This window comes from Nerophis ophidion, linkage group LG17, assembly GCF_033978795.1.
Source record: "Nerophis ophidion isolate RoL-2023_Sa linkage group LG17, RoL_Noph_v1.0, whole genome shotgun sequence".
NCBI classification, from domain to species: domain Eukaryota; kingdom Metazoa; phylum Chordata; class Actinopteri; order Syngnathiformes; family Syngnathidae; genus Nerophis; species Nerophis ophidion.
The window spans coordinates 35,542,336-35,555,504 of NC_084627.1; the positions used below are offsets into that span (position 1 = coordinate 35,542,336).

The 13,169-nt window shown below is 39.7% G+C and overlaps 1 protein-coding gene across 2 annotated transcripts in view; it reads right to left on the reverse strand.

The window, feature by feature from the left end:
- The window catches only part of syk (spleen tyrosine kinase), an 89,904-nt gene that overhangs the window by 16,751 nt on the left and 59,984 nt on the right, over positions 1 to 13,169 (reverse strand). For both annotated transcript variants that reach the window (XM_061876840.1, XM_061876839.1), the window contains exons 7-9: positions 10,817 to 10,879; positions 8,818 to 8,890; positions 5,570 to 5,729 (exon numbers count right to left, since the gene is read on the reverse strand). In XM_061876840.1, coding sequence (XP_061732824.1) covers positions 5,570 to 5,729; positions 8,818 to 8,890; positions 10,817 to 10,879 — 296 coding nt within the window. The remainder of the gene's footprint in view (positions 1 to 5,569; positions 5,730 to 8,817; positions 8,891 to 10,816; positions 10,880 to 13,169) is intronic.

Sequence of the window (13,169 nt, forward strand, 5' to 3'; positions counted from 1 at the left end):
AAATAACCATCCAAAAAGTCTACAATGGAACCATTGCATCTATTTCGACCATAAAACCCAAGAAATAACCATCCAAAAAGTCTACAATGGAACCGTTGCAACCATAAAACCAAGAAATAACCATCCAAAAAGTCTACAATGGAACCGTTGCATCTATTTCGACCATAAAACCCAATAAATAACCGACCAAAAAGTTTACAACGGAACCATTGTATCTATTTCAACCATAAAACCCAAGAAATAACAATCCCAAAAGTCTAAAATGGAACTATTGCATCAATTTCGACCATAAAACCCAATAAATAACCATCCAAAAAGTCTACCATGGAACCATTGCATCTATTTTGAACATAAAACCCAATAAATAACCATACAAAAAGTCTACAATGGAACCATTGCATCCATTTTGACCATAAAACCTGTTAAATAACCATCCAAAAAGTCTACAACGGGACCATTGCATTTATTTCGACCATAAAACCCAATAAATAACCATCCAAAAAGTCTAAAATGGAACCACTGCATCAATTTCGACCATAAAACCCAAGAAATATCCATCCAAAAAGTCTACAATGTAACCATTGCTTTTATTTCGACCATAAAACCCAATAAATAACCATCCAAAAAGTCTACCATGGAACCATTGCATCTATTTTGACCATAAAACCCAATAAATAACCATCCAAAAAGTCTACAATGGAACCATTGCATTTATTTCGACCATAAAACCCAATAAATAACCATCCAAAATGTCTACATGGGAACCATTGCATCTATTTCGACCATAAAACCCAATAAATAACCATCCAAAAAGTCTACCATGGAACCATTGCATCTATTTTGACCATAAAACCCAAGAAATAACCATCCAAAAAGTCTAAAATGGAACCATTGCATCAATTTTGACCATTAAACCCCATAAATAACCATCCAAAAAGTCTACAATGGAACCATTGCATCTATTTCGACCATAAAACCTGTTAAATAACCATCCAAAAAGTTTACAATGGAACCATTGTATCTATTTCGACCATAAAACCCCATAAATAACCATCCAAAAAGTCTACAATGGAACTATTGCATCTATTTCAAACATAAAACCTGTTAAATAACCATCCAAAAAGTCTACAACAGGACCAATGCGTCTAGTTCGACCATAAAACACAATAAATAACCATCCAAAAAGTCTAAAATGGAACCATTGCATCTATTTCGTCCATAAAACCCAATAAATAACCATCCAAAAAGTCTACAACGTGACCATTGCGTCTAGTTCGACCATAAAACCTAATAAATAACCATCCAAAAAGTCTACCATGGAACCATTGCATCTATTTTGAACATCAAACCCAATAAATATCCATCCAAAAAGTCTACAATGGAACCATTGCATTTATTTCGACCATAAAACCCAATAAATATCCATCCAAAATGTCTAAAATGGAACCATTGCATCAATTTCGACCATAAAACCCCATAAATAACCATCCAAAAAGTCTACAATGGAACCATTGCATCTATTTCGACCATAAAACCCAATAAATATCCATCCAAAAAGTCTACAACGAAACCATTGAATCTATTTCGACCATAAAACCTGTTAAATAACCATCCAAAAAGTTTACAATGGAACCATTGTATCTATTTCGACCATAAAGCCCCATAAATAACAATCCAAAAAGTCTACAATGGAACTATTGCATCTATTTCGAACATAAAACCTGTTAAATAGCCATCCAAAAGTCTACAACGTGACCATTGCGTCTAGTTCGACCATAAAACCCAATAAATAACCATCCAAAAAGTCTACCATGGAACCATTGCATCTATTTTGACCATAAAACCCAATAAATATCCATCCAAAAAGTCTACAACGAAACCATTGAATCTATTTCGACTATAAAACCTGATAAATAACAAGCAACGTGAAGATGTTCTGTTTCTTTCATGTATTGTAATCAACAGAAAGATATTGTCTTGACCCAAGAACTACAAAAGCGAAGAGGAAGTATGACCAGACTCCCCTCCAGGCACCGCTTCTTTGAACTGTTTTACGACCTTTTCTTTGAACTTTTCTGTACCCAAAGACGATGGTTTACGACCCCGTCCCTTAAAAACAGCTGTTGCCATGTAATCAGAGAAAGTCCGAATAAAAGAGGAAACGCACAATCTTTCGTCAGAGCGTGTTTAGACACTGTACAAGGGTTACAGTGTCTACGCGTTTCTCCTCATTGAGATAAATTTAATTCTGTCTCTGTTTAATTCCTTGTTTCTTGTCTTGTTTAATAGATGTCATCAGTGTTTGAACCTGACACTTTAACTTAAAAGACAAACATATGTGTTCTTGTCTTACATAAGGATTGTAAATGATAGGCATAATTCCCCAAAAAAGTGTTCTTTAAAATCAGTAATGGGAAGGTCCTGCAGTCCTGGGTTCAAATCCAGGCTCGGGATCTTTCTGTGTGGAGTTTGCATGTTCTCCCCGTGAATGCGTGGGTTCCCTCCGGGTACTCCGGCTTCCTCCCACTTCCAAAGACATGCACCTGGGGATAGGTTGATTGGCAACACTAAATTGGCCCTAGGGTGTGAATGTGAGTGTGAATGGTGTCTGTCTATCTGTGTTGGCCCTGCGATGAGGTGGCGACTTGTCCAGGGTGTACCCCGCCTTCCGCCCGATTGTAGCTGAGATAGGCGCCAGCGCCCCCCGCGACCCCAAAAGGGAATAAGCGGTAGAAAATGGATGGATGGATGGATAGTTGACATTGTTATTAGCTTGCAAACTTGTTGTTCCACAGTTATTAGACTTGATGCAAGCAATAAATTACATTTGTGGTTGTGGTGGACGGGTACTATTCAGAGGCGGTGCAGTACCGAATATGATTCATTAGTATCGCGGTACTATACTAATACAACCCTAGTGTGTAGCATTGGAAGGGCTAAGTGTTATCTTCCAAACGCTGCTAAGTTTGTTACATGAGTGTTTTTTACATACTGTATACTGCTCTCTGACTTGTTTTCAACGTTTCTAAGTGTTTGTGCTTTGAAATGTCTTCTGTGTTCCTAATACAGTGGGGCAAAAAAGTATTTAGTCAGCCACCGATTGTGCAAGTTCTCCCACTTAAAATGATGACAGAGGTCTGTAATTTTCATCATAGGTACACTTCAACTGTGAGAGACAGAATGTGAAAAGAAAATCCAGGAATTCACATTGTAGGAATTTTAAAGAATTTGTTTGTAAATTATGGTGGAAAATAAGTATTTGGTCAACCATTCAAAGCTCTCACTGATGGAAGGAGATTTTGCCTCAAAATCTCCCGATACATGGCCCCATTCATTCTTTCCTTAACACGGATCAATCGTCCTGTCCCCTTAGCAGAAAAACAGCCCCAAAGCATGATGTTTCCACCCCCATGCTTCACAATAAGTATTAGAGATGCGCGGTTTGCGGTCTCATCCGTGGAGTCCGCGGAGAAACCGCGGGTCGGGCGGGTGAAATGACGAAAAAATAGATTTTAATTAGACTCGGGCGGGTAGCGGTTGAACCATTCGGAAATATTTGATATACATGTTTCAGGGATGGGCATCCTTTACCATTCAAAGAGCCATTTAGGACCCGTGTCACAAAGCGAAGAAGATAATAGGAGACACAAACAGTCTCTAGAATGACAGCCGGCAGTCACCCAGTTAATAAGTATTAGGGTGTGCTATGAAGCCATTGGCTTTGTAGCCTTCTACAACATGTACGATCTGCTTGTTAGTTCAGCAACTTGTTGTGCGTGGCTTCCGCAGACACACTCACACGACTGCAAGGCATACTGGGTGACACAGAGTACACTAATGGTTGTGATATAAACAATTTTAACAGTCTTAGTATTATGCGCCACGCTGTGAAGCCACACCAAAGAAGAATGACGAACACATTTCGGGAGAACATCCTCACAGTAACACAACATAAACGCAACACAACAAATACCCAGAATCCTTTGCACCCATGACAAATCCTGACTATTTTATACACCCCGCTAGCAGCAAACCCATCCCCACCCACCGTACGTCGGTTAGGTGGATAGGGTTGGTGGCGCGGGGTGTATAAAACAGTCAGGAAGTGTCATGGATGCAAAGGATTCTGGGTATTTGTTGTGTTGCCTTTATGTTGTGTTACTGTGAGGATGTTCTCCCGAAATGTGTTTGTCATTCTTGTTTGGTGTGGCTTCACGGTGTGGCACATATTAAAGTGTTAAAGTTGTTTATATCACAACCATCAGTGTACTCTGTGTCACCCAGTATGCCTTTCAATCTTGTACGTGTAATTGCGGAAGCTGCTTACAATATGTTGCTGGATTTAAAATCGGTTTATACATGTTGTTGTAGCTGTCAAAGGCAATGGCTTCACAACACGCCCTTATTCTTGTCATCAGGATGAACACCATCGGTTTTTCGGGAAAACGTCAGCGGCTCCCGTTGTCTTCTCTACTCTGTGAAACGGGTTTTAATAGCTCTTGGAGTGGTAAAGGTGGCCGACCTCTGTTGTATTTTAACGGGCGGGTGGCGGGCGGTTGCGGTTCTGATAAAATGTTGGTTCGGGTGGACAGCGGGTGGATGACGACTTTGGTGATGCGGTTGCGGATGATATTATTGTCTATCCGCGCATCTCTAGTAGGTATGGTTTTCTTGGGATGCAACTCAGTATTCTTCTTCCTCCAAGCACGACGAGTTGAGTTTATACCAAAAAGTTCTATTTTGGTTTCATCTGACCACATGACGTTCTCCCAATCCTCTGCTGTATCATCCATGTATCCATTTTGGTATAAACTCAACTCGTCGTGTTTGGAGGAAGAAGAATACTGAGTTGCATCCCAAGAACACCATACCTACTGCGAAGCATGGGGGTGGAAACATCATGCTTTGGGCCTGTTTTTCTGCTGAGGGGACAGGACGATTGATCCGTGTTAAGGAAAGAATGAATGGGGCCATGTATCGTGAGATTTTTAGCCAAAACCTCCTTCCATCAGTGAGAGCCTTGAAAGGTTGACCAAATACTAATTTTCCACCATAATTTAAAAATAAATTCTTTACAATTCCTACAATGTGAATTCATGGATTTTTTTCCACATTCTGTCTCTCACAGTTGAAGTGTACCTATGATGAAAATTAAAGACCTCTGTCATCATTTTAAGTGGGAGAACTTGCAGAATCGGTGGCTGACTGAATACTTTTTTGCCCCACTGTATATTTCCTCGGTGATTAATAAAGTACTGAGTATTTCTGAGTCTGAAATTGGTTTGGTGGAGCTTTTATCTGATGTTCTTTTGGTTAAGTACGTGTATCGCATGTCTATATTGATGCAAGTGTTCGCAGCACAAATTCAACCTTAGATGTCGACGCTTTCAAAAGTAATAATCACAACACGCCATGAAAGATGAACCCAGTCCTATACTTTTGTTCTAGCAACATTGGAGCAGAGTGGACACAGCTGCAGCATTTCTTGCTTCAAGACTATAATTCTGCTCTTTGAGTTTGAAAGATTGTGTGCAGATTGCGCAGAGAGGTGTGAAAGCAGAAGTCTTACGTTCTGGTCTTGTAAATGCCCTTGCTGACTGTACCGAAATTTCCAGAACCCAATTCTTCGTCCTCCAGAAAGAGCTGTTCCCGGTCCACTGTGGAGTTCCTGATCTGGTCTGGATCTGCATAGGTCCTGTCATATACCGGGGTGTCCATCGGTAGGGACTCTGATGGAAAAATCAGCATGAAATATTACCATCTGGCAAGAGAATACACAGGCACACGGATTTCACACGGTACACTTTAGAAGTGAGTGACTGGGAGTGTGGACTACACTGACTAGCAGGAGTCATAGCTGGCAATATTGCTGAGAAGAATCCAGAGCTTTGAGACTGTTTGAATACACCAACTGGTGCTAATTGGACACGTGTCAATGAGGAAGTCTGTGTCAAACTGTGTTTCCAGTCTTCAACCTTCTTAGATCTTGGATCTGAGTCATCTTCTTTCTCACCAGGTTCCGGAGTTAAAGAACAATTCACACTAGACCAGTCCTTCTCAGAAAGTTGGGCGGATACCCCCCTTTATTAAAAGGCCTCTCTAATGCTGAATACATTGGCACTTATTTCATAGTTCTGGACATACAAACCCCGTTTCCATATGAGTTGGCAAATTGTGTTAGATGTAAATATAAACGAATAGAATGATTTGCAAATAATTTTCAACCCATATTCAATTGAATGCACTACAAAGACAACATATTTGATGTTCAAACTCATGAACTTAATTTTTTTTTGCAAATAATAATTAACTTTTCATGGCTGCAACACGTGCCAAAGTAGTTGGGAAAGGGCATGTTCACCACTGTGTTACATCACCTTTTCTTTTAACAACACTCAATAAACATTTGGGAACTGAGGAAACTAATTGTTGAAGCTTTGAAAGTGGAATTCTTTCCCATTCTTGTTTTATGGCTTTCGCTTTGCACAGTAGAGCTTTAACTTGCACTTACAGACGTAGCGACGAACTGTATTTAGTGACAGTGGTTTTCTGAAGTGTTCCTGAGCCCATGTGGTGATATCCTTTAGAGATTGATGTCGGTTTTTGATACAGTGCCTTCTGAGGGATCGAAGGTTGCGGTCATTCAATGTTGGTTTCGGGCCATGCCGCTTACGTGGAGTGATTTCTCCAGATTCTCTGAACCTTTTGATGATATTATGGACCGTAGATGTTGAAATCCCTAAATTTCTTGCAATTGCACTTTGAGAAAGGTTGTTCTTAAACTGTTTGACTATTTGCTCACGCAGTTGTGGACAAAGGGGTGTACCTCGCCCCATCCTTTCTTGTGAAAGACTGAGCATTTTTTGGGACGCTGTTTTTATACCCAATCATGGCACCCACCTGTTCCCAATTAGCCTGCACACCTGTGGGATGTTCCAAATAAGTGTTTGATGAGCATTCCTCAACTTTGTCAGTATTCATTGCCACCTTTCCCAACTTCTTTGTCACGTGTTGCTGCCATCAAATTGTAAAGTTAATGATTATTTACAAAAATAAAAATGTTTATCAGTTTGAACATCAAATATCTTGTCTTTGTAGTGCATTCAATTGAATACGGGTTGAAAATGATTTGCAAATCATTGTATTCCGTTTATATTTACATCTAACACAATTTCCCAACTCATATGGAAACGGGGTTTGTAAAAATGATGTCTACATGTAAAATTTCCTTTTTAAACATACGAAGCAAAAAGGTCTCTCTTTTTTCTACCAACTTTTTTTTCTACTTATTAGTGAGAATATTCTTATTTTAAGGAATTTTGGGGTTCATAGAGGTTAGCCAATTTTACTTGTTTTGGAAAGTCTTGATATGCCAAATTGTCTTGTTCTATTGGTAGATAATTTTGCTTAGTTCAAATAAAATACCCCTCATTTTTGTATTTTTTTCTCTTGTTTTTGAAGACAGACTTTTTGCAGTGAATCAGAAAAGGACGTGCAAATACTGAAGCCAGCGTGTCACCAAACGCGGATATTTTTCCTTTACCTACCGCCCAGTTTGCTTGTTTTTTTATTGTCTCGATTATCGCTTTCCGTCAGTGTTTTCTTTTGTTTATATTTGCCGGGTAAAATTCCGTCCCTGTTTATTGCGTTCTTATTGGTCATAAATTTAGATTCGCCGAAAATTTTAACAATGACAAATACTGCCTCAGTTTGCACTCAGACAAGTTTACTGCGAGGAGCTGTCGAAATAAAGACTTCATGGTAAACACTAAGGCACTAATAGAGTTGTTACACCTTTCCCGGTTCCGGCTCCCAGACAGTAGTCGAGGAGCGCAAGGGAGACGATGCTCCAGGGCCGGTGTACTTCGGGGGTAACACCCTTCACTTTACCCAGCAGTGTGTCTTTACAGCTCCGGACTCGAAGGTGAATGACGAAGCCGGCAGTTTGTTACAACTTTGTGACTTTATTGGCGTCTTGCACGCAGCTATCCACCAAGCTACTAGCACCTGCACGCACTCACTGCATACTTGCCAACCCCCCCAATTTTTCTGGGAGACTCCCGAATTTCAGTGCCCCTCCCGAAAATCTCCCGGGGCAACCATTCTCCCGAGTTTCTCCCGATTTCCACCCGGACAACTATATTGGGGGCTTGCCTTAAAGGCACTGCCTTTAACGTCCTCTACAACCTGTCGTCACGTCCGCTTTTCCTTCATACAAAAAGCGTATCTGCCCAGTCACATATTATATGCGGCTTTTTCAGACACACATGAGTGAATCCAAGGCATACTTGATCAACAGCCATACAGGTCACAAAACAACTTTAAGACAGTTACAAATATACGTCACACTAAACAAGAATGACAAACACATTTCGGGAGAACATCCGCACCGTAACACAACAGAACAAATACCCAGACCCCCTTGCAGCACTAACTCTTCCGAGATGCTACAATATACACCCCGCTACTACCAAACCCCGCCCCCCACCCCAATCTCCCGAATTCGGAGGTCTGAAGGTTGGCAAGTATGACTCACTGTTACCGCTCCCTCACCTCTCTCGCCCACCCCCTCACTGACGTCACTCACCTTACATGCTGTCATATCTTAAAGGGCCACACAAACACATACGCTACTCTCATAACAGAGTTAAGAGCCGCATGATTGCTAGGATAATTATAACTATTTCCACTGAAATACATTCAGCATTGTCTAAAAATGGGGTACAAAAAGTCATATTTTAATTAAATTATTTTTAAAAGCAAATGACGCAGATATTGCTGATACACTTCTATACAACATCAATAGAGTTGACATACCTCTGGCTACTACTCCATCATTGGTCATTTCATAGGGGTGGAGATTTGGGGTATCGTGTCGGGATCCTCGGCTCTGAGGGAAATATTTTACCACAGTTAAAACAATAATGGACAATTTCATCTAATTTCTCCAACTCTTTTGAACAAAAATCAACAATGCGGTTAATAAAGAAAGCATTCTTTTACTCAGTATCACTGTAATAAAAAAAAAAAGTATGGGGTTACTCACTAGGTGTTACAAAGTACACTTTGCAAATAAAAATGCATGTCATCATTAATATAATCTAATAAAATATGGACAAATTACTTTAGTTTAGTCTTTATTTGAAGGGACAATGCACAGAAACATTAAGCTCAAAGACAGTTATGTTCTGTACCAGATTACAGCTAAATAGCTAATTTCCATCCGCAGTCCCTGGCTACCTAAATTAAAGAGATACAAAAATCATGCAATAAAGTGATGACAATTAAATCATACTATAGCAAGTAATCAAATTAAGAAAAGTCATAAAAGGCCCTTTCATGGACACATACTTAATATACAATACTACCACACCTCATTTACATCATCACACAAAGACAATACATGCTCTTGTTTCCATCTGTCATCATTTGTAAAAACAACCATGATTTTAACACGCATTCAGTGGGGCAAAAAAGTATTTAGTCAGCCACCGATTGTGCAAGTTATCCCACTTAAAATGATGACAGAGGTCTGTAATTTTCATCATAGGTACACTTCAACTGTGAGAGACAGAATATGAAAAGAAAATCCAGGGATTCAAATTGTAGGAATTTTAAATGACTTATTCGTAAATTATGGTGGAAAATAAGTATTTGGTCAACCATTCAAAGCTCTCACTGATGGAAGGAGGTTTTGGCTCAAAATCTCACGATACATGGCCCCATTCATTCTTTCCTTAACACGGATCAATCGTCCTGTCCCCTTAGCAAAAAAACAGCCCCAAAGCATGATGTTTCCACCCCCATGCTTCACAGTAGGTGTGGTGTTCTTGGTATGCAACTCAGTATTCTTCTTCCTCCAAGCACGACAAGTTGAATTTATACCAAAAAGTTCTATTTTGGTTTCATCTGACCACATGACATTCTCCCAATCCTCTGCTGTATCATCCATGTATCCATTTTGGTATAAACTCAACTTGCCGTGTTTGGAGGAAGAAGAATACTGAGTTGCATCCCAAGAACACCATACCTACTGTGAAGCATGGGGGTGGAAACATCATGCTTTGGGGCCGTTTTTCTGCTAAGGGGATAGGACGATTGATCCGTGTTAAGGAAAGAATGAATGGGGCCATGTATCGTGAGATTTTGAGCCAAAACCTCCTTCCATCAGTGAGAGCTTTGAATGGTTGACCAAATACTTATTTTCCTCCATAATTTACATATAAATTATTTAAAATTCCTACAATGTGAATTCCCAGATTTTTTTTTATCACATTCTGTCTCTCACCGTTGAAGTGTACCTATGATGAAAATTACAGACCTCTGTCGTCATTTTAAGTGGGAGAACTTGCACAATCGGTGGCTGACTAAATACTTTTTTGCCCCACTGTACCTCACAATTTTCACCAAAAATGCTGTCATGGATAAATATAATACACATTAAGTTGATCTGTCAAACATAGTGGCCACCTTAGTGACCGTGTGAGCAGTTTTGATTTCTCCAAAGCCACTTTTTAACTTCAATTGTGAATGAAGCGTAATCTGTTAGACTTTTCAAGTTTATTGTGAGGTCGTTCCATTCCCTTATGGCTTCATATTAAAAAAGCTGATGGTGCAAAATTAATCATAACAAAAATGACTTACTTCTACAAAGGAAAAGTGAATATGTAATATAGTTTTATCGGTAAGCCTTACAACAAGTTCATTGAAAGACGAAAAATGCATCCAAGCACTGGTTGAAAGAAAAAGCAATTATCCACCAAATTACTCTACTGAGGCCCGTATTTAGGCGGAGGCTGGAGGAGCGTTCGTTTACCTTTTGTCGTCTAGGCATGGGACCAATTTTGATTTTTGAAAAGAATCCACCAGCTGCATTTTTCTGAAACACAGACACAATGTGTTCGGCAACGCAGTCATCACAGCGCAACAGAAAAAAACCTTAAGATGTTCATACTTCAAATCTCTCATTTCATCTTTAAAATACTAGGTACAGGCAGACATGTTGTAATTTATGTCATTACTTTATCAATGATATATAATGTCTTTCTGATGTATTGTCCGCCCCACAAAGGCAGTGTGTCAGATAAGCGAACTCAGGGCCGCTCCAGACAAAAATGAAGCCCTTAATAGGATTTTATCTGGAGGCCTCATGCCCCATTATAAACATTTTCACACTTGTATATTTACGTATGTGAAGCATTTTGTTAATGCATTTTCTTTTTCATTTTCATTTTTTTTTTTTATTAATCAATCCAACAAAACAATACACAGCAATACCATAACAATGCAATCCAATTCCAAAACCAAACCCGAACCAGCAACACTCAGAACTGCAATAAACAGAGCAATTGAGAGGAGACACAAACACGACACAGAACAAACCAAAAGTAGTGAAACAAAATAGAATACTATGAAAAACAGTATCAATATTAGTAACAATTTTAACATAGCAGTGATTAAAAATCCCTCATTGACATTATCATTAGACATTTTTAATAAAAATTAAATAAAAATGAACAATTGTGTCATAGTAGCTTACACTTGCATCGCATCTCATAAGCTTGACAACACACTGTGACCAACATTTTCACAAAGATAAAATAGGTCATATTTTTGGTTCATTTACTAGTTAAAACACATTTAAATAATGGATCCCATATTCCAATACATCCATCCACCCATTTTCTACCGCTTATTCCCTTTTGGGGTCGCGGGGGGCGCTGGCGCCTATCTCAGCTACAACCGGGCGGAAGGCGGGGTACACCCTGGACAAGTCGCCACCTCATCGCAGGGCCAACACAGATAGACAGACAACATTCACACTCACATTCACACACTAGGGCCAATTTAGTGTTGCCAATCAACCTATCCCCAGGTGCATGTCTTTGGAAGTGGGAGGAAGCCGGAGTACCCGGAGGGAACCCACGCATTCACGGGGAGAACATGCAAACTCCACACAGAAAGATCCCGAGCCTGGATTTGAACCCAGGACTGCAGGACCTTCGTATTGTGAGGCAGACACACTAACCCCTCTGCCACCGTGAAGCCCATATTCCAATACATGACTCATTATTATCTAAACTTAATGCAGTTTTTTCTACTGATATCATCTCCATAGCTTGTGTATAGCAGTCAGTATGTGTTGGACTATCAACATCCATCCCTTTTTTTAATATTACCCTTTTTATAATTATGCATATTGAAATAAACGTATTTTTACTCTTTGATGATCCAATCCAATCCACTTTATTTGTATAGCACATTTAAACAACATCAATGTTTCCAAAGTGCTGCACAACAATATTAAAACAATATTCAATTATCCTTAGCTCCACCAATGACTGAATAAAAAAGAAAACCAATATAAAAACAATATAAAAATAAATATGATTAAAAATTATTTTAAAGGGTAAAACCAATTAAAACAATAAATATACCGTATTTCCTTGAATAGCCGCCGGGTCGCTAATTAATTTAAAACCTCTTCTCACTCCTGCGCTTATTCAAGGCATGCGGTAAAAGTAAGCAGGCGCAAATTATTTTAAAACCTCTTCTCATCCCTGCGCTTGCCAATGGCATGCAGTAAAAAATTGAGTGTGATGTAAAAAAATATAAAAAAATAAAAAATTCTGCCGCGGCCCGGGGGTTGGTGTCCACTACTCTACAGCATGTCGTTGCGGCAACCTTTATACCATGCTGTCTGCGTGCCAATCGGACGCATGCAAATCGCTGCTTCTCATATGAGATTACAATGCATATTTGGTCAACAGCCGTACCTTTTACACTGATGGTTGTGATATAAAGAACTTTAACACTCTTACTAATATGCGCCACACTCTGTGAACCCACACCAAACACATTTCTGGAAAACAGTGGCTCTGTAACACATTAAAAACGCAACATAAGAAATACCCAGAATTCCAATGCATCCATGACTCTTGGCTATATTATACACGCGCCCCCCAACCCCGCCAATGCATCCATGACTCTTGGCTATATTATTCACGCGCCCCCCAACCCCGCCCACCTCAACCGGCGCATGGGGGGTGGCGGGGTTTGGTGCTAGCGGGGTGTATAATATAGCCAAGAGTCATGGATGCATTGGAATTCTGGGTAATTCTTATGTTGCGTTTATAATGTGTTACAGAGCCAATGTTCTCCAGAAATGT